The sequence below is a fragment of the Gopherus evgoodei genome, chromosome 9 (assembly GCF_007399415.2).
Source record: "Gopherus evgoodei ecotype Sinaloan lineage chromosome 9, rGopEvg1_v1.p, whole genome shotgun sequence".
Taxonomy (NCBI): Eukaryota; Metazoa; Chordata; order Testudines; family Testudinidae; genus Gopherus; species Gopherus evgoodei.
The window spans coordinates 33,554,886-33,573,189 of record NC_044330.1 but is presented as its reverse complement, the minus strand read 5'-3'; the positions used below and the strand labels follow the sequence as shown (position 1 = coordinate 33,573,189).

General features: G+C 43.7%; 1 protein-coding gene across 2 annotated transcripts in view; it reads left to right on the top strand.

The window, feature by feature from the left end:
* The window catches only part of ATP1B3 (ATPase Na+/K+ transporting subunit beta 3), a 73,593-nt gene extending 66,971 nt beyond the window's left edge, over positions 1-6,622 (top strand). For both annotated transcript variants that reach the window (XM_030574328.1, XM_030574327.1), the window contains 2 exons: positions 1,143-1,229; positions 5,225-6,622. In XM_030574328.1, coding sequence (XP_030430188.1) covers positions 1,143-1,229; positions 5,225-5,395 — 258 coding nt within the window. In that variant the 3' untranslated portion in view covers positions 5,396-6,622. The remainder of the gene's footprint in view (positions 1-1,142; positions 1,230-5,224) is intronic.
* The last annotated feature ends 11,682 nt before the right edge of the window (positions 6,623-18,304 follow it).

The window sequence follows — 18,304 nt, the reverse complement described above, 5'->3', positions numbered from 1 at the left end:
CTGGGTGTCTGGCTGGTGAGTGTTGCCCACATGCTCAGGGTTTAACTGATCGCCATATTTGGGATCAGGAAGGAATTTTCGTCCAGGGCAGATTGGCAGAGGCCCTGGAGGTTTTTTGCCTTCCTCTGCAGCATGGGGCACAGGTCACTTGCTGGAGGATTCTCTGCAGCTTGAGGTCTTCAAACCACAATTTGAGGACTTCAGTAACTCAGGCATAGGTTAGGGGTTTGTTATAGAAGTGGATGGGTGAGATTCTGTGGCCTGCATTGTGCAGGAGGTCAGACTAGATGATCATAATGGTCCCTTCTGACCTTAAAGTCTATGAGCAGTATCCATATGCATTTCATGTTTGTCACTGTCTGCTCTCAAAAACATGTTGTAAAAAAGTTGACATCTTAAACAATGGGTTTTGTTTTAGTTTTTCCGGATAGCCTTTGTTCCAGGAACCTCTTTGTCAAATTACCTCAGTCTTCACCAGAAACTCAACCCTTAGCCATGAACTGGTTTGCTGATTTTTCCAATGGGTCCTAAATGTGGATTTTAGGGAGATTTGAAAACTTGGCTTTAAACAAAAATCTAGCTGCAACCTTAAGTATGGATTTGCTATTGCTTCTTCACAATAAACATTTTCTAACTTGCCTGTGGATATTTGGAAATTCAGCTGCTCTGTCTAACATTTTCCTTAAATACTTTTGTTATATTAAGGGGAGTATAAATTGAAGTTTTCATTGCAGAGATGTGTCTTTGGTGTTTTGAATGATGGTGGGCGGAAAATAAAACTTAGGGCTATTCTGCCTTAATTTCTACTTTACTAAATAAATATTAGTATTTTATCTAGAATAAAAATGGAAGGTTGCAGCATGTATAAGATAAGATCTGTCTTGTGAAATACAATTGGCTCTTTGAACCATAGGTGGTAGAAGGTTATTAATATATTAAATGTTTACAAGTACAAGTCTGTGGGTATGAGTCTTTTAGTTTGGCAAAGGTTGTTCATTCTGTTGTGAAACTCTTCTGGTTCAGCAGTACTCAAATATTTTTGTAGGGTTCTTGCATTTCATCATTAGAACATTGTAATTTTCTTTTCCATGTTTTAACAAAAATTAAGAGGTATTAATTTTCAATTTTATCTTCAACCATAGGAAGAAGGCAAGGTTCAGATAACTTATTTTCCTGATGGGGGAATGATTGATTTAATGTATTTTCCATACTATGGAAAAAAATTACACGTAAGTATGTTTTAATGATAGTCATGTGTTTTGTAAATTTTGGGGGGCATTTTTAGGATGGGTCTGTGATGGTTATTGCATTGTTCAGACTTGAAATTTCCAACAAACTACTCACATGAAATATTACTTATGCAGGTATTTCAGAGTACTTGAAAAGATCTGTGCTTCACCTGCTCATACACAGGAAATTAGATTGGGCTTTACTGTCTTCTTACTGAAGAAAGTAAAACTGAATTCACAGTAACATGATTTCAATAGTTTTGCTGTAAAAAGTCAGTTTTCCTTCAAGTGTTTTGTTCACTGACTTATATTTTATTAGAGATCCTCAAATAGAAATAGAGGTGGCTAGATCAGATAGGCCTGTCCACAGTACAGTTATTACGAGTTAGAAACCAGTCATTGACATGATTATTATTAACCAAGTTTAACTATCTGATGTGTGTACTAATCATACAACTAACAGTTTTTTGCCCTTATTGGAAGTCTAGACTGTTACACTATTGTTTTTTGAATAATTGGTTCAGCACACACACACACACCCCTCCCCTGCCGTGGTGTTGGTGTCACTCTTCATGTCCTTCATGCTTTATATCCTTTGAAGCACTGTGGGTAGCTTTCTAGGCTTTCCCAGAATTTGCTAGTATAAATATCGTTAGCATGCTAAATGCATGTAGACCAGGAGTCTCAAACATGCGGCCTGCCAAGCTCCCCGCGCCCCCACCCCACACAGAGTTATTTCCTGCAGATGAGGGGTGCAAGCTCTGGGAAGGAGTTTGGGTGCAGGAGAGGGCTCCAGGCTGGAGCAGAGTCTTGGGGTGCAGGAGAGGGTGTGGGGTGCTGGCCCTGGGAGGGGGCTCTGGGCAGGGGGTTGGGATGCAGCCTTCCTCCTGGTGGCACTTATCTTAGACGGCTCCCGGTCGGTGGTGGGTGCAGCAAGATTAAGGCAGGCTCCCTGCCTATCCTGGCCCCACACAATTCCCGGAAGGGGCCAGCATGCCCCTACAGCCCCTGGGCGGGGTGGGGTAGAGGGAGGGTACATGGCTCTGCACACTGCGCCTCTCTGCAAGCACCGTTTCCACAGCTCCCCGTTCCTGGCCAATGGGAGCTTCAGGGGGTGGTGCATGCAGGGAGGAGCAGCGCACAGAGGGAGACTCCTGCCCACGGGGCCCCACTGGCCACTTCCAGGAGTGGCATGGGGCTGGGGCAGGCAGGGACCCCGCCTTAGCGGCAGCCCCGCTGCAGCAGCAGAGCTTGTGATCGACTGAGAGATTCTCTAGGATTGACCAGTCGGTTGTGATTGACAGGTTGGTGACCACTGCTCTATACCGAAGGTAAGGTATGATAGTGGAGGAATGTACTGGGGTAAGGCAGAGTTCAGTACCGTTCCTGGCCTGTTCAGCCTGGCTGAGTAAGGAACGCTCTCCCAGTATTTTCTTGAGCAAGTACTCCCTGTTGTAACAAGAGTCTTGGTTGCAGGGACATCTTGGTGCTGGGATTTAAGTTAATTCAGAGAATCTTTAGTTTCTGTGACGATGACCCAGCATCTTCTTTCCATTCTGACAAGGTTTATAATTTAAATTGAGGAAGAGTTGTCTTGTGGTTTAGAAGGGACTGGACAAGACTTGATCACAGATTTCGGTTCGCTTATCAATTGTGACACAGGCTTTTTGTATGACCTTGTGCCTCAGATTCCCATCTGTAAAACGGGTATTATATTTATTTACTGCGCAAGAATGTTGCGAAGGTAAATTCATATTTTGATGTTGATACTATGTTGATGAGAACTATATAAGTACTTACGTATTCTGTTTGGGGGTCCAGAATAGCCACCTCTTTGCCACCTCCCTCCCCCAATGCAATCTACTCTGCCGAGTCTGTGTGGCGGGTCAGCCTTTGTTGCCAACGCTGAGCAAAAGGCCCTCTGAGATCATCCTGATTGCTTCTAGGGCATCACAGAGGACTGTCTCATCTAACCACCTTTTGGAAGTTTTGAATACTTTTGACAAGAGAGGTTTGAAGAGGAGCCTGTCTGAACCCTTGAAGGAATTACTTTCTGTTCTCCTTAGCACTTCCATAACCCCTACTTCCATTCTAGCATCTTCTGTTACAAGTATTGGAATATTTTTACCCAACTTACTAGTTTGCCTGTTTTCTTCTCTCAGTCACATTACCAGGAAAAAGCTAATTTACATAGCTAAGATATAAAGAAGACTGGGGGGAGGGGAGGTGCTACTGAAAACAGATACTTTCTTAACAGAAAAAAAAATCTATTAAGGAGTCCACTAGATTATAGTTAATGGGAAAAATCTAGGAGTCAGGCTTCACCCTTTAAGTGAATAACATTTTATATCAAGAAGTGTTTTGATCTAGGGATTATTTCCCAAAGGTCTCAGGGTTCACTTCACTACAGCCAGTACAACCTCCCACAGCTTGTCTTAGACTTCACTGTAGCAGATCTCTTCAGAGCTGCTACCCTGAAGTTTTGTACCTTTACACAGCACTGTGCCTTAAATTTAGCTTCAAAATTTGGTGCTCAAATTGGTGAAGTTATCTTCAGATCTATTACTTCTTAAGCTTCAAGGAATGTGTATTTCTAAAATAGTGATACCCACCCACCCTCTTTAATGGTCTGATTTTAAGTGTCTCAAGTTGAGCACCTAAAAATTGAGGCACCCAGAAGAACTAGCCACTTTTGGAAATAATGGCCTAAATCAATAAATACATAAGAGTTCTCAGATTACAGCATACTTGTGAAATATAGGTTTAGTAACTGTTAGTAAATTTATATTTTACTAGGTTTTGAAATGCCATCTGTAACAAATTTAAAGGGTCCCTTAAAAAGTGATGCCTTGCTTAAATTGGACTTTGAAACTAGAATTCAGTTGAACAAGCTTTTGATATAACTTTCCTTCCTATATTTTAACTTTTGACAACAGGAATTAGTTCAATAACTATAATTGCTCCACTGAATAATAGAGATCATCATGTAGTTAAGGTCAACATCCTCAGGAGAGGAATCCTACCAGAAACTATCACCCTGATAGTAGGTGGTTGCAAAAAATTCCAAAGAAGCTAATTCAGTCCCTCAAGTCAAAATTTAGGAAATTCGGAAATCCTCAGCCTCAGCGTGGATGCTCCTTAAGTATACCATAGAAGAGTCATGGAATGTGTGCATGTACGTAAACAAAGATGGAAACAGAAAGGCAAGTTAAAATGATTGAATAGCAAGGTCCTGTTTGAAGTGAAGAGGTATCTGTAAGAAAATGGAAGTTCAACACAAGTTAAGTGAACAGAAAAGAGCATAAATTATGGCAGATTTTTCCATATGCTTGTAAAAAGCAAAAGGTTATTTTAGGCTTGAATTTTCAAAAAAAAAGGGAGAATTAGACACCCAAATCCCATTGACTTTCAACGGAAGTTGCAATCAAACTTTCTTGAGCACCTTGAAAATCCTGTCTATAACTGTAAATTTATGCTGAATTTTTCAGTTGAGACAAATGCTGTGCAGAATTTTAGCCTGATTAACTCCTACACAAATAATTTTAACTGAGTTTGGGTACATCTACATCCCAAATTAAGGTGTAATTGTAGCATGGATAGGCAGACCTGCACTAGCTTTAATTGAACTAGCATGGCTGATAATAACAGTGAAGACGCAGCAGCATGGACACAGCACTAGCTAGGAACAAGAGTCTGTGGCAGATTTGTACTAGTATGGCTAGCCTGTGCTGCAACCCATGCTGCCACGTCTTCACTTCTGTTAGCCGCGCTAGCTGGACTAAAGCTAGCATGTGTGCGCCTACCTGCACTACAATATCACCTTCATTTGCAGTGTAGGTGTACCCTTAGATGGGACTCTGTAAAACTGTTTTTTTTGTTTGCATTTTTCTAGTCCAGTAAACAGTAAATCAAGTGAATCTGCAATCTTAATTGTTTTTATTCAGAAAAGTTTACTGTGGTATCTGAAATAATTGTCCCCCCTCTCTATTTACTAGGCTGACTATCTACAGCCGCTAGTGGCTGTTCAACTAGCAATTAACTCCAGCATTACCAAAGAAGATGTAACAATTGAGTGTAAGATTATGGGATCTCCCAATTTAAGAAATGAAGATGACCGTGACAAGTTTCTTGGACGAATTTCCTTCAAAGTTCAGATGTCTGAATAACATGAGTCAATCTCCACAAAGTAAACATTGTGTTGTCTGTTTTTTTATTTTATATCTTCTGGACGTGTCATTCCAGGATATAAGACCACCTGGGATAATGTGGCACATGGCGTTCAGGGTAGCATAATAGTGTGCTTCCAAATCATATTTAAAATCCCTCAAAATAACTGCCTGTCAAGCTTCTGCCTGCCCCACTGGACCAGTGTACAGACCATAGTTATGTGATATTAGGGACCTGTAAATAGTTGATTCCAAACATGTAATAATGGTGGTCTTTGTCTGTTCTGAAATGTGGTTTTATCCCCAAGTGACTGTCTCAAACATAGTGTGCTGTGCTATGTAAATACTGTATTGATTTAACACTGGTTTGACTGTCATATCTCAACACTGATACAGTTTTAGGGATCAAATGATAAGAATAAATGGTACCTGACCAACATAGTTATTTAAAAAAAAAAAAAAAAAAACTCTGCAAGAATTGCATGTGTGGAGACGCCTTAAGTCCTGTACTGGGTTGGGGGGACTAAATAAAATGGATTTTAAAAGTGTTGATATGGATTTTTGAAATTATTTAAGTGCTGAATTACTCTGTTTTTGTGCTTGTCACTGTGCAGGTATGTGTAAACATGTAATATTTAGTATTTTAATTGAGAAATTGAATCTCACTGTATTGTTAATTGCTTGCAGTATGTGGAACCCAAATAACACATACAGTGTAATTTAAAAACTTTAGTTGAGAAATATAATCTGAAACAGTTTCTTTGACATGTTAATGGTTTCGAGTCCTGGTAACAATTGTACTATGGAGTTTGCTTGAAAGAAATGGCCTCACTATTCTGTGAGTCGACTTTTGGTTTTTTTCGATAAAATCAAAATTCCTAAAATGGAAAACTTCTGTTTTAAAATTAAAAGCAAAATGAGAATTGTCTTAATTAAACACTTCTTTAATGTTTATACTTGGTTCCTTCACATCACTTTTGCCATATGTTTGGAGTTTTTTTACCTTCATTCAACTTTTGTATTGAATTTTTGGTGTGCTGCTTCATCCACCACTTGAGAGAAATTTGCTTTGCCCATCCTGTTACCTGAAAAACCACTTCTCAGTCTGCAGCTAGTCCAGGTTTCTGTGAGATTGCGCTTTACATCAAATTGAATTGCAGCCATTTAGATCTCTCACTATTGTAGTTCCTGCAATATTGCTAATAAAGGAGCAGTGCCACTTTTTCCTATTGGTTTTTTTTGCATGTGTGCTCCTTAGTCTCATTCAGTTTTTCATGATGAAAAAAATTTGCTTTGAACTAGGAGAGATTTCCATTATCTGTTTGACTTACCCAGACTTTAATCATTTCAGCTGAAATTTCCCATGCCTCGATGTCTGCTTCAGACTTAATTTTTTTTAATAAGTTTTAGGGTATGTCTACACTACCCACCGGATCGGCGGGCAGTGAGCGATCCAGTGGGGGTTGATTTATCACGTCTAGATGTGATAAATCAATCTCCAACCGCTCTCCTGTCGACTCCTGTACTCCATCACCACGAGAGGCGCAGGCGGAGTCGATGGGGGAGCGGCAGCAGTTGACTCACTATGGTGAAGACACCATGGTAAGTCAATCCAAGTACGTCAACTTGAGCTATGTCATTCATGTAGCTGAAGTTGAATAACTGAGATTGATTCCTCTTCTCTTCCACCCCACCCCCCAGGGTAGACCAGGCCTCAGTAAAAATGGGTCAGCAGCTTCTTAGATCAGATTGAGAGGAAATAATTCTTATAACCACTTTACTGAGAAGTTCTAGCTTCTGGATGCTTCAGAGCAGGGTTCTCTGGTTTCCTACTGAAGCCAGAGGGATGCATTTTGCTGTCTCCGTGAAAATCGACCAAATTTTGGCTGAGTTATAAGCCTCTGAAAATTGTAGTTGACACTTGCTCATTGGAGGCTTTTTAGAATTTGGCAGCGAAATTATCTGAAGATTCCATCCACACTGAGATTATTCCAGCTCTGACCATGCAGGGATTGAGTAGGACTTTCCCTGCAGTTGCTCCTCATAGTTGGTGGTAGCAACTGTGCTGCTAGATATTAGAAATGAGTGAAATCTCTCTTCTTTGTGCTCAGTGCACCCCCTGTTAGTGCGCAGGCAGTATGGAGGAAATTTTGACCCAATTAGTAGTTTGTTTCAGATACTTTTGTTTCTTGATGTGACTCAAAGTAATTTAAATAATTGGAAAAATTCTGAAATGAGATGTTCAGTTAGTCCATAAATCTGGGTCAACAGAAGTTTGAGCGTTTTTGCAATTTTTTTAATTAGTTGACATTGTTAATCCACCTGTCTGAAAAATCAAACTGATTCTGACTTCAGTAAACCAGTGCACACAGTATTTTTATCCAGCATGTTTTATGTGTTTCTGTAAGGTTGTATGACTCTCACAAGCTCTCTATTGTTTGGAGTTAAATCACATTCTTTAGTAAATTATTTTAGTAATCTTTCAGTCAATAGGAAGAACATGTTACTGGAAAAATTCTATCCTGTCCCCAGCAGATCATGTTAGCTATTTTCAGCAATGTTCTTTTAAACAAAAAAATCATTTCAGTTCACTAATGCCCTGACACTTGTTAAAATATGTGAATAGTAGTACTAAATCAGGTGCCAAATTACTGAAGCCCTTCAGTGAATTGACATTTTCTATACCAGCACATACTCATATTTAATCTACCTTATAAACTAGGATCTTTTTGACTGCAGCATTACCAGGAGGATTCTCTTTCTGTAAAGCTGCCCATTATGAAAATTCTAAATTTATTAACTTCATTTTAATATCCATTTCAGCATCAGTCTGTCCTCGTGACATTAGTGAACTTTGTTATAGTTTTCTTAACTTTAATATAGTTTTTTTGTTTGCTGGCTATTTTTTGAGAAATTTTAGAAGGGGTATCTGTATTGAGATCCCCCTCCTGATACATTAGGGCTATTCCATTATTGCAGATCCTGTCACCCAGCTTCAAGACCTGCCCATCATGTGACTCAGCTAAATCCATTAATAATGGGCACTCCAGATATATCATCTACTTGGAACAGTGATACATTAATAGAGCATTTAAATGCCACTCATTTCCCAAGAATACCCTCAAGAATAGAGGTGAGGTTGAAGTTATGCTTTCTTGAGAGATCTATGCAACTCCCACCTCCCATCCCCAAGAAGTCTAGAAAAGATCAACCATATCCCAACTCAGCACTTGTTAGTTGCAGTTCTGCCTCCCCTCATGAACAGTCTCCTCCCACAGACTGTATTCAGCAACTGCCAGCCTCTTTGGGGAAGGATGAAAGAGCACCACTCCTGTCTGGAGTTTCTCTGACCTTGAGTAAATGACCTAGAACTTCTCCTTAGGTTTCTTACACTAATACCTGAAGTTTGGAGCCTCTGCCTGGTGCCATGGCACCATAGAGTTATAAGCCACTGATGGCTTCTATGTCCTATAAAGGCCACACTGCCCTCTGGCACCAACCTTGCACAAATACCCTTGGTGACTATCATCTTGCTTTCACTACCAAGTAGTGCCTCCTCAGTGCTGACCCTTGCTCTGGTCCTGGATGTTTAGCATCAGAGATCCTGGCACTGAAGCCTTTCCTGGTACCAGCCAACCTATCAGTCTGTTATTGGAGTCTCCTGTCCTGGACTATTTGTGATATATTGTGTAAAAGCAGCCAGCTACCTCAGCGCCACTTCATCTGGTACTGTACAGGGCCCATAACCTGGACATGTCTGCTCCCCTTGTCAGGAGGAAAGTCACTCCTTGTCACCCTCACCAGAATGCACTAAGGTCTCCCCTCCTTCCTGATGCCAGTCTCCATAATGTGTGGCCCAATGAGAGTTCAACAAGGATTGCAGAGAAGACAGCGGAGAACATAAAAGACAAGAAGATTTCAAGGAGGTACCTTCCTATGTGCCAACATCCCAGTTTGCCTACCAATGTTGGCTATGCTGGTCTGCCTAGAGTATGAATCCCTACTCCAGAAGACCCACAGCCGCTGTTGTTCATCCAAGATCTACTTCAGTGAGGAAGTAATTATAGCCGCCTCCAACCACCCAACTTGATCAACCCCAATTCATGAAAGATGAGGAGTTACATTAGGGAGGAAAATCAACACCCTTCAGATCAGGTACCTCTGGCCCTTGAAGGGTTTCTTCTTGATCTCCTGATGAAGTGGTTCATCCACTCTCTAGTCTCTCAAGATGAGTTCAGAATCTTTCAGGACTTCTTGTAAAGGACCCTAGAGACTTTCAGCATTCCTCCTGAGGTTATATAGGAGAAACAGCACATATTGGATGTTCTCTACACAGCAACACCAGGCAGAATAGCAAGATGTTCTGGCATACTCCTGGCTCCATCCTACCCACTTTAGAGAGCAGTATATCAGATTTCTGGTAGGCAGCTCTTACTATCAGTACAGGATACTGCCTTTCAGTCTCTCAGTGGTCCCCTGGATTTTCACCAAAGATTCTAGCTATAGAAGGATGGAAATGCAACCATACTTCCATCTGTGAAGGATGGAAATGCAACCATACGTCTTACAGGATGATTGATTGGTTTGGGGATAATCACCCACAGCAAGTTACCAAGTCAATTCACACCATCTTTTGGCTTCCTTGGGTCTCAAGGTCAACAGGGGCAATCTATTCTGACCCTGACTCAGTCCATAGTTTTATCGGCTTTCTGTTGGAAAGAGCTTACCTGCTTCAACAGTGCTTACAAACCATGATGGACTTCCTCAATCAGCTCTGCAGGTGCACTAGAATGCTAGTGAAGATGTGTCTCAAGCTCATGGGCCCTTGGCAGTTTGCTCCTGCATCACACAGCTTGCCAGACTTCAACTCTGGCCACTGAAAGGCTGGTTGAACTGAGTTTATCTACCCAAGAGACACAGCATGGACCATCTGGTCATTGTCCCCATTGAAGTTCTCTCTTTAAGAGGATGGGAAAATCAGTCCAAGTGTGAGTTCTGTTCTCTGTTTCTTGTCCCACCAATACATGGGTCATGGATGCTTCTGCCCAAGAATGGGGAGTTCATCTCAATCATCCCAAGATTCAAGGATGATGGTCACCAAAGAAGGCCCTGCAGCACATAAACATACTGAAGCTCAGGGCCATATGGTTAGCGTGCAAGGCTGTCCTAAATTCTCCTTCAGGGCCTTACTTTTCAAGTGTTCATTGATACCACCACCACAATCCTCTACAGAAACAAGGATTGAGATCATCCCTGTTCTGTGAAAAGACTATGTATATTTGAGAATGGTACATACTTCATAACACTGTCAGTGGCTCTCCACCTGTCCAGCTTTCAGAACATCCTAGCAGATCACCTCAGCAGGACATGCTGCAGTACCATCAATGCTCCCTCAGTGATTTGATTCTCCGTGATGGTCTTTTTGAGATGGGGACTGCTATCCCTGGACCTGTTCGCTACATATGAAAACAAGTGTGCATCTGCTCCAGAGAAGGTGTGATCCCATGCTCGCTAATGGATCCCATGGTCCCTGGGGCTCTTTTTATGCCTTCCCACCAATCCCCAGGATCCCCAGTTCTCAGGAAACTCAAACAAGACTCAGGCTGTGTTATCCTGCCAGCCCTAACATGGGCCAGGCAGCTGTTTTTTTCTGAGCTAGTGAGTGTCTCTGACCTCTGATAACCTCATGTTTTCTTCTCAATCTGCATTCCCAGAATCAGGGCCAAATGCTGTCTCCAAACCTGGCCTTGCTCCATCTGATGATCTGGATGCTGGTTGGATAACCCCTCTGGAGAGAGACTGCTTATCTGAGGTCCAAGAGACCCTCCTGCAAAGCAGGAAGTCTTCAGCCTGGATCATTTGCACTGCAGAGTGGAAAAGATTCTGTGTGGGTAACCCAGTGATAGCTTTTGCTATTGTCTACTTTGATCCCAAATACAGTAACTCCTCACTTAACATTGTAGTTATGTTCCTGAAAAATGCGACTTTAAGTAAAATGATGTTAAGCTAATCCAATTTCCCCATAAGAATTAATATAAATGGTTGGGGGGTTGGCTCTAGGGCAGCTTCCCGTACTCTGCAAGCACCAGGGGCAGGGGGCCTCAGCCCGCCCACTCCACTCCTTCCCTCCAGCCCCCACCCTTGACTCACTCTTCTCCCCCCCACCTCCTCCCTCTTTACTTCGCATGCTTCATCCTAGCTCCTCCCCCCTCATTCCCCTCCCTTCTAAACACTGCAAGCCAGCTGATTGCCATGTTCAGGAGAGGGAGGGGGAACCTGCGTGCCAAGTCCTCACTCCTCCCTCCTGCTTCCAAAATGCTGCAAGCTAGCTGATTGTTGCCAGAAGGAGGCAGGGGAGGGAGGGGGAAGGCGTGCAGAGACCTCGCTTCTCCCCCCTCCCTCCTGCCCGGAGCAATCAGCTGGCTTGTGGCGTTTAGGTGGCAGGAGAGAGTGGGGTGAGGACTTGGCGCAGGCTCCCACTCTCTCTCCCCCTCCTGCTGCCCGGGGCAATCAGCTGGCTTGCGGCGTTCAGGAGGCAGAGGAGGGAGGGGGGAGCCTGTATGCCAAGTCCTCGCTTCTCCCCCCTCCAAAACACCACAAACCAGCTGATTGCCATGGGCAGGAGGCAGCAGGAGGAGGGGGAAGGCGCTGATCCGCGGGGTCTGCGAGCGGGCAGGAGGCGCTGGGAGGACATAGGGAGGCTGCCAGCTGGGAGAAAGCAGGCAACCAAACAACATGAGAGTGGAGCATTGCACAACTTTAAATGAGTATATTCCCTAATTGATCAGCAATGTAACAATGAAACAGTGTTAAGCGGGACGACTTTAAGTGAGGAGTTACTGTATTTTGGATTATTTGCTCTCTCTGAAATGGTCCAGTCTCTCTGTCAGTTCTATTAGAGTGGCGACCATTTCCACAAATCACCCACCAGTAAACTTTGTACTCCCCCCCTTCTGCCCCCCAATAAAGGGGCATCCTGCTTCCTGGGACCTCAGTCTGGTTTTAACTGGGATGATGGGACCTCCATATGAACCTGTGACAATATGCTCTCCACATCTGTCCAAGAAGGTGATATTCTTGGTAGCCATAACTTAGCTGGAAGAGTCAGCGAAAAAAAAGGCCCATAAGACAGGCCCTCCATATACTGTCTTCTATAAGGACAAGGTCAGCTTTAGGCCTAATCCCAAATTTTTGCCTAGGTGATCTCAGACTTTCACCTTAATCAATTCATACATCTCCTGGTTTTCTTTCCAAAACCCACTCTATCACAGCTGAAATGAAATTACACACTTTGGAAACAGTGATAGCTTTTATCTTTTTTTATTTGGATAGAACCAAGCTATTAAGAACATCCCCTTGGCTGTGTGGCTTTTACAGAAAGAGGACACTACAGTCCTCTTCACTCAGATTATCCAAGTGGGTCTGAGACTGCATCAGGATTTGCTATTAGGTGGTGAACAAGACTCCTCCAGTTCATATCAGGGCACATTGCACTAGGATGCATGCAGTTTCCGCAGCTTCCCTCACCAATGTTCCAATCTGAGATATGTAGAACAGCTATCTGGAGTTTGATCTACTTGTTCATCCTCTACTACTCCTTGGTCCAGTCTTTCAGATCAGATGCAAACTATAGTAGAATTGTCCTGCAATCACTAGTCAGATAGGACTCCTTTCTGTCCTCCTGGCCAGAGAACTGCTTGATACTCACCAAGAATTACTGTGCACAGTAATTGAAGAAAAAACAGAATGGTTACTGATGCTACAGTTAATGTGGTTATTCAAGATGTGTTGTCTATGCCATAATTGGGGACCCCTACCATCTGGGGTTCTTGATGGCAAAGGAACTGAGGGACAGTTGCAGCTGCCTCACTCCTTATGCCGTTGGCTGTGGTGGCCAGAAGGCCTGGCCCCAACAGATGCTACTTTTCAGAAATAATCTGGTGTCGTGCACGTGGGGGCTTATGTACACCAAAAGTGGAATTTGTGTGGAAAACTCATCTGGAAGAACACAGTTGACCCAGTTTCCAGTACTAGAGACCTGACCTGGCATGATTGTCAGTGATTTTCAGCTCTCACCGAACAATTGGAAGTTGTGGATGCTGAGCACCGCACAAGTGCTGTTCAGCATTTTGTAGGTTCAGATTGATAATTGTTAGATGGCAAGAAATAGACAACCTTGTTCTTACCTCCTTACTACTCTATTTGAGCTTTTGTTTTTAAGCATTATAAAGTTCAGAGTTGTGTGTAAGATATGTGTATACACTATATATAACTGAATAGTAAACATCAGGTGCAGCTCTGAAGCAGTCCCTTGTTTCTGTTTCATACTCATTTTAAAGGAAACATTAGGAACTCTATGTACTTAGGATTGGGTCTTACCTGTTGAAGCATATTAACAGAAAGTCAAATTCCATATTTTAGACAGTGTGTATTCTATGGAGTGATGCAAATGTGGTGATAATTGAATGTGATGCAGTAAGCTGTCTGAAATAAAAGTACCTTGTGCTCTCCACCAACTTTGTTCTGTGACTCATGAGCATGTAAATGCCATTTCTATTTTTCTGGTTGTAGGGGACCTCCTGCAGTGATAACTAGTCTAGTATTTACTGTACCCAACAACGTCTTTCACAAACCTGCTGTGGCTGTTGATCCTGACTCAGCTGCTGCTATTCCACTGCAAACTCTTAATTGAAAATATGATAGAAGAAAATATATTTTAGCCAACACTTTTTTAATATGAAAAAGCAATACCAAATTCCCTACAACTTTTCTGTCAAATGTTCTTGTGGGAAGGAACCAATTTAAACAACTTAAAACTTCTGAAGCCCTTGTCTGCAATAGGATTTTTAGCTACTGGGGTAGCTGTATCTGTGCAATCTGAGCTATTTACAGGCAGTTGTACCCTGGCTTCAGTATGGAGTAAGCCACACCATATGAATTATGCTGCGCTTGTGTATATTGTATATGCTAGGGGTTTACCAGTGTAGCTACACTGATGTCTCAAAATCCAGTACAAATACTCCCACTACTACTCTCTAAAATGCTCCTTTACTCTCCCTGAAAAAATCATAGCATCATTTTAGGCTTTTCTCCAGTTTATGAAAGTTCTAAACAGAGCAGAGTTTCTAGGTTTAGATCAGAATTCTCTATCTCCATACAAGAGATAGCAACCATATTGGTTGTAGTCAAATTCCATGGAATACTAGAGTCATGATCATGAATTAACCACAGCCATGGACATGCTGACACCAAAGTATGCATTCTCTCTCCACCATCTCTACAAGACCTTCATGGTTCCCTAATGACTTGTGATGTGGGCCTAAAGTAGGAAGAAAGAAAAATTGAGTAGTGTTGTGAGGAAAATTTAAGCAGATGTAGACAGCCCACTACAAGGAATTGTAAAGGTTTTTTTTTTTTCTGTTCTGGCTCTGGAAAAAATAAATCAGACTTCATCACCACCGTAGCAGCTGCTAAATTGAACTCCACTGTACTATTGTGGCTTTTGATTTGCCTTAACGTAGAATGTCACCACTCAACTTCAGAATGAAGAAAAGAATGTTTATTGCTTTGAGAAAATAGCGTGCATCCATGATGACCTCTTGGGATACCAAGAACTGAACAGCAGTCATAAGAAGCCCGGTACTGTGATACTTTCCCTCTCTGCATATGGCCCCTTCATGCAGACAGAGGGCCTCAAACCACTGAAGGAAAACTTAGCCAACATTTGCAACTCAGACTCATGTCCTTTCTTGCTGGTGAAAGAGTGAAGAGCACCAGTGCTATGTACTGTCTGAGATTGTCAGCAACTCTGGAAGTTTTCTTTTCTCCCAATCAAACCAGTTCTTCAGTAACCACTGCTCAATACAACCTAGCTACTGTTACTATCTAATCTCTCACTCTTACGTGAGCTACTTGAGACACTTGCCAAGGGTTGTGTCCAGTTCTACTCGGATACTGTCAACATCCTCGGTTTCTGTAACCAGGCTTCATGTCAAAATACAGAACAATGATCATACTGATGTCACTCCTAGGCTGGACAGCAGGCTTAGGGCCAGGTAAGCAGCGAGGGGTAGGCACTTAGTGGCTATCCTCCCTTCTGAGTCTGCCTTCCCTTCCCCTGAGGCATGCTAAGTTAAATCAGACAGAGGTCCCTCCAGGCCCTTGAGCAGGGCTCCCATCTAACAAATCAGGGAGTTTGTCAAGGGAGAAGGCCCTTTATGGAAGAAGTGCTAGCTCTGCTTCTGTCATAAACAGATAGTTAAGGGTTAATGCCTCTTTTACCTGTAAAGGGTTAGGAAGTTCAGTAAACCTGGCTGACACCTGACCAGAGGACCAATAAGGGGACAAGATACTTTCAAATCTTGGTGAGTGGAAATCTTTTGTTTGTGCTCTTTGTTTTGGGGGTTGTTCGCTCTTGGGACTAAGAGGGACCAGGTGTCAATCCAGGCTCTCCAAATCTTTCTGAATCAGTCTCTCACGTTTCAAACTTGTAAATAACAGCCAGGCAAGGCGTGTTAGTCTTATTTTTGTTTTCTCAACTTGTAAATGTTCCTTTTTGCTGAGAGGATTTTACCTCTGTTTGCTGTAACTTTGAACCTAAGGCTAGAGGGGGGTCCTCTGGGCTATATGAATCTGATTACCCTGTAAAGTATTTTCCATCCTGATTTTACAGAGATGATTTTTACCTTTCTTTCTTTAATTAAAAGCGTTCTTTTTAAGAACCTGATTGATTTTTCCTTGTGTTAAGATCCAAGGGATTGGATCGGTGTTCACCAGGAACTTGGTGAAAAAGCCTCTCAAGGCTGCCCAGGGAGGTGAAGGTTTTGGGGGGACAGGAAGTGTTCCAGACACTGAAATTTCTGGATGGTGGCAGTGTTACCAGATCTGAGCTAGTAATTAAGCTTAGAAGTGTCTATGCAGGTCCCACATCTGTACCCTAAAGTTCAAAGTAGGGGAGGAACCTCGACAGCTTCTCAGGCAAGTTTTGCTGAAAGTTTCCTTCCTCGCCTGGCTTCCTTTTGCTATGTGCTAGGACCTGTCATCAACAGGAGACAAGGATAGGGAGTAGTCCTTTTCCCTGTGGAAGGTTTTATATCTAAGGCAGCACAGACATAGAGGCAAGAGAGCGTACTTAGAGGGAGCCACGATGAGGGGTGGCTAAGAGCTGGATGCCTGGAACCAAGGACAGAGAGACAGCAGGAGGCAGTGTCAGAGAACAGAAGCAGTAGATCAGTGCAGAGGGCTGCTTCATTCTCTGTTGTGAAAAACAAATGTGATAGAGGAGAAACCCAGTGATATGTTTTGAATATGGTGTAGCTTGAAGCCCAGTGGGAAATTTTAAGTTTATCACTTTTGAGATTGCTGTTAGATATGCCCTGAAAAATGTATTAGAATAATGGGGTACACTCCGGGGAAAAAGTGATTTATAAATCTTGAACTTTCAAAAGGAGACGCTCCACCTGTGGTATCCAAGCTCAGTTGAAAGGCCCACTTGCTGCCTTCAAGGCTATAAATTGTGGCCCTCAAACAATTATCTTAAAAATAAATTTTGTTTAATTATGAATTTAAAATGCATTCTCAGCTCTATGCCCTGCAATTTTTAACAGACTTGTTTGAATCTTCTCTATCACTCTGGGCTTGTCTACATCAGAAAGTTGCAGCGCTGGTGAGGGAGTTACAGCGCTGCAACTTTGAAGGTGTACACATCTGCAGGGCATCACCAGCGCTGCAACTCCCTGTTTGCAGCGCTGGCCGTACTCCCGTTTTGTCTCGGGTGTAGAGGATCCAGCGCTGGTGATCCAGCGCTGGTAATCCAATGTAGACACTTACCAGCGCTTTTCTTGACCTCCGTGGAAGGAGGAAGCCTCTGGTAATCAAGCTGGTCTCCTTCCCCGGCTTGCTCTCGCGTTCCCGGAACCCCGAGCAAGCAGGTCTCCTTCCCTGCGGTTTGCAGGGTGGTTCGGGGAACGCAAGAGCAAACCGCGGCAAAGCTGGTCTCCTTTCCCAGTTTGCTCTCTCGTTCCCGGAACCCCGAGCAAGCAGGTCTCCTTCCCTGCGGTTTGCAGGGTGGTTCAGGGAACGCGAGAGCAAACCGCGGCGAAGCTGGTCTCCTTTCCCGGTTTGCTCTCTCGTTCCCCAAACCCCGAGCAAGCAGGTCTCCTTCCCTGAGGTTTGCAGGGTGGTTCGGGGAACGCGAGAGCAAACCGCAGCGAAGCTGGTCTCCTTTCCCGGTTTGCTCTCTCGTTCCCGGAACCCCGAGCAAGCAGGTCTCCTTCCCTGCGGTTTGCAGGGTGGTTCGGGGAACGCGAGAGCAAACCGCGGCGAAGCTGGTCTCCTTTCCCGGTTTGCTCTCTCGTTCCCGGAACCCCGAGCAAGCAGGTCTCCTTCCCTGCGGTTTGCAGGGTGGTTCGGGGAACGCGAGAGCAAACCGCGGCGAAGCTGGTCTCCTTTCCCGGTTTGCTCTCGCGTTCCCCGAACCTCCCTTGAAGCCGCCCAACAGCGCTGCAGTGTGGCCACATCTAACACTACTTGCAGCGCTGGTTGCTGTAAGTGTGGCCACTCTGCAGCGCTGGCCCTATACAGCTGTACTAATACAGCTGTAACAACCAGCGCTGCAAAATTTTAGATGTAGACATGGCCTATGGGAAAGAGGTAGCAGGTCCTGGCTCCCTGACTGCCTCTTACTACTTCCACTGCCATCGCAGGATTAGCTCTGGGGTGCCTGGGCAGTGAGTTCTATGGGCCCATGGTGCCTGGGCTCCAGGAATATTCCTGGCCCGGGGCCTGGCTCCAGCAATGTTTGAGGCCCAGTCTCTTCCTCAGCCCTGCCTTCTGCCCCCAGTTGCTCCCCCTATGTGTCCCCCAGGCGATTTAAAATGGCCCAGGCCGCCTACCCGCCAGTGACAATGC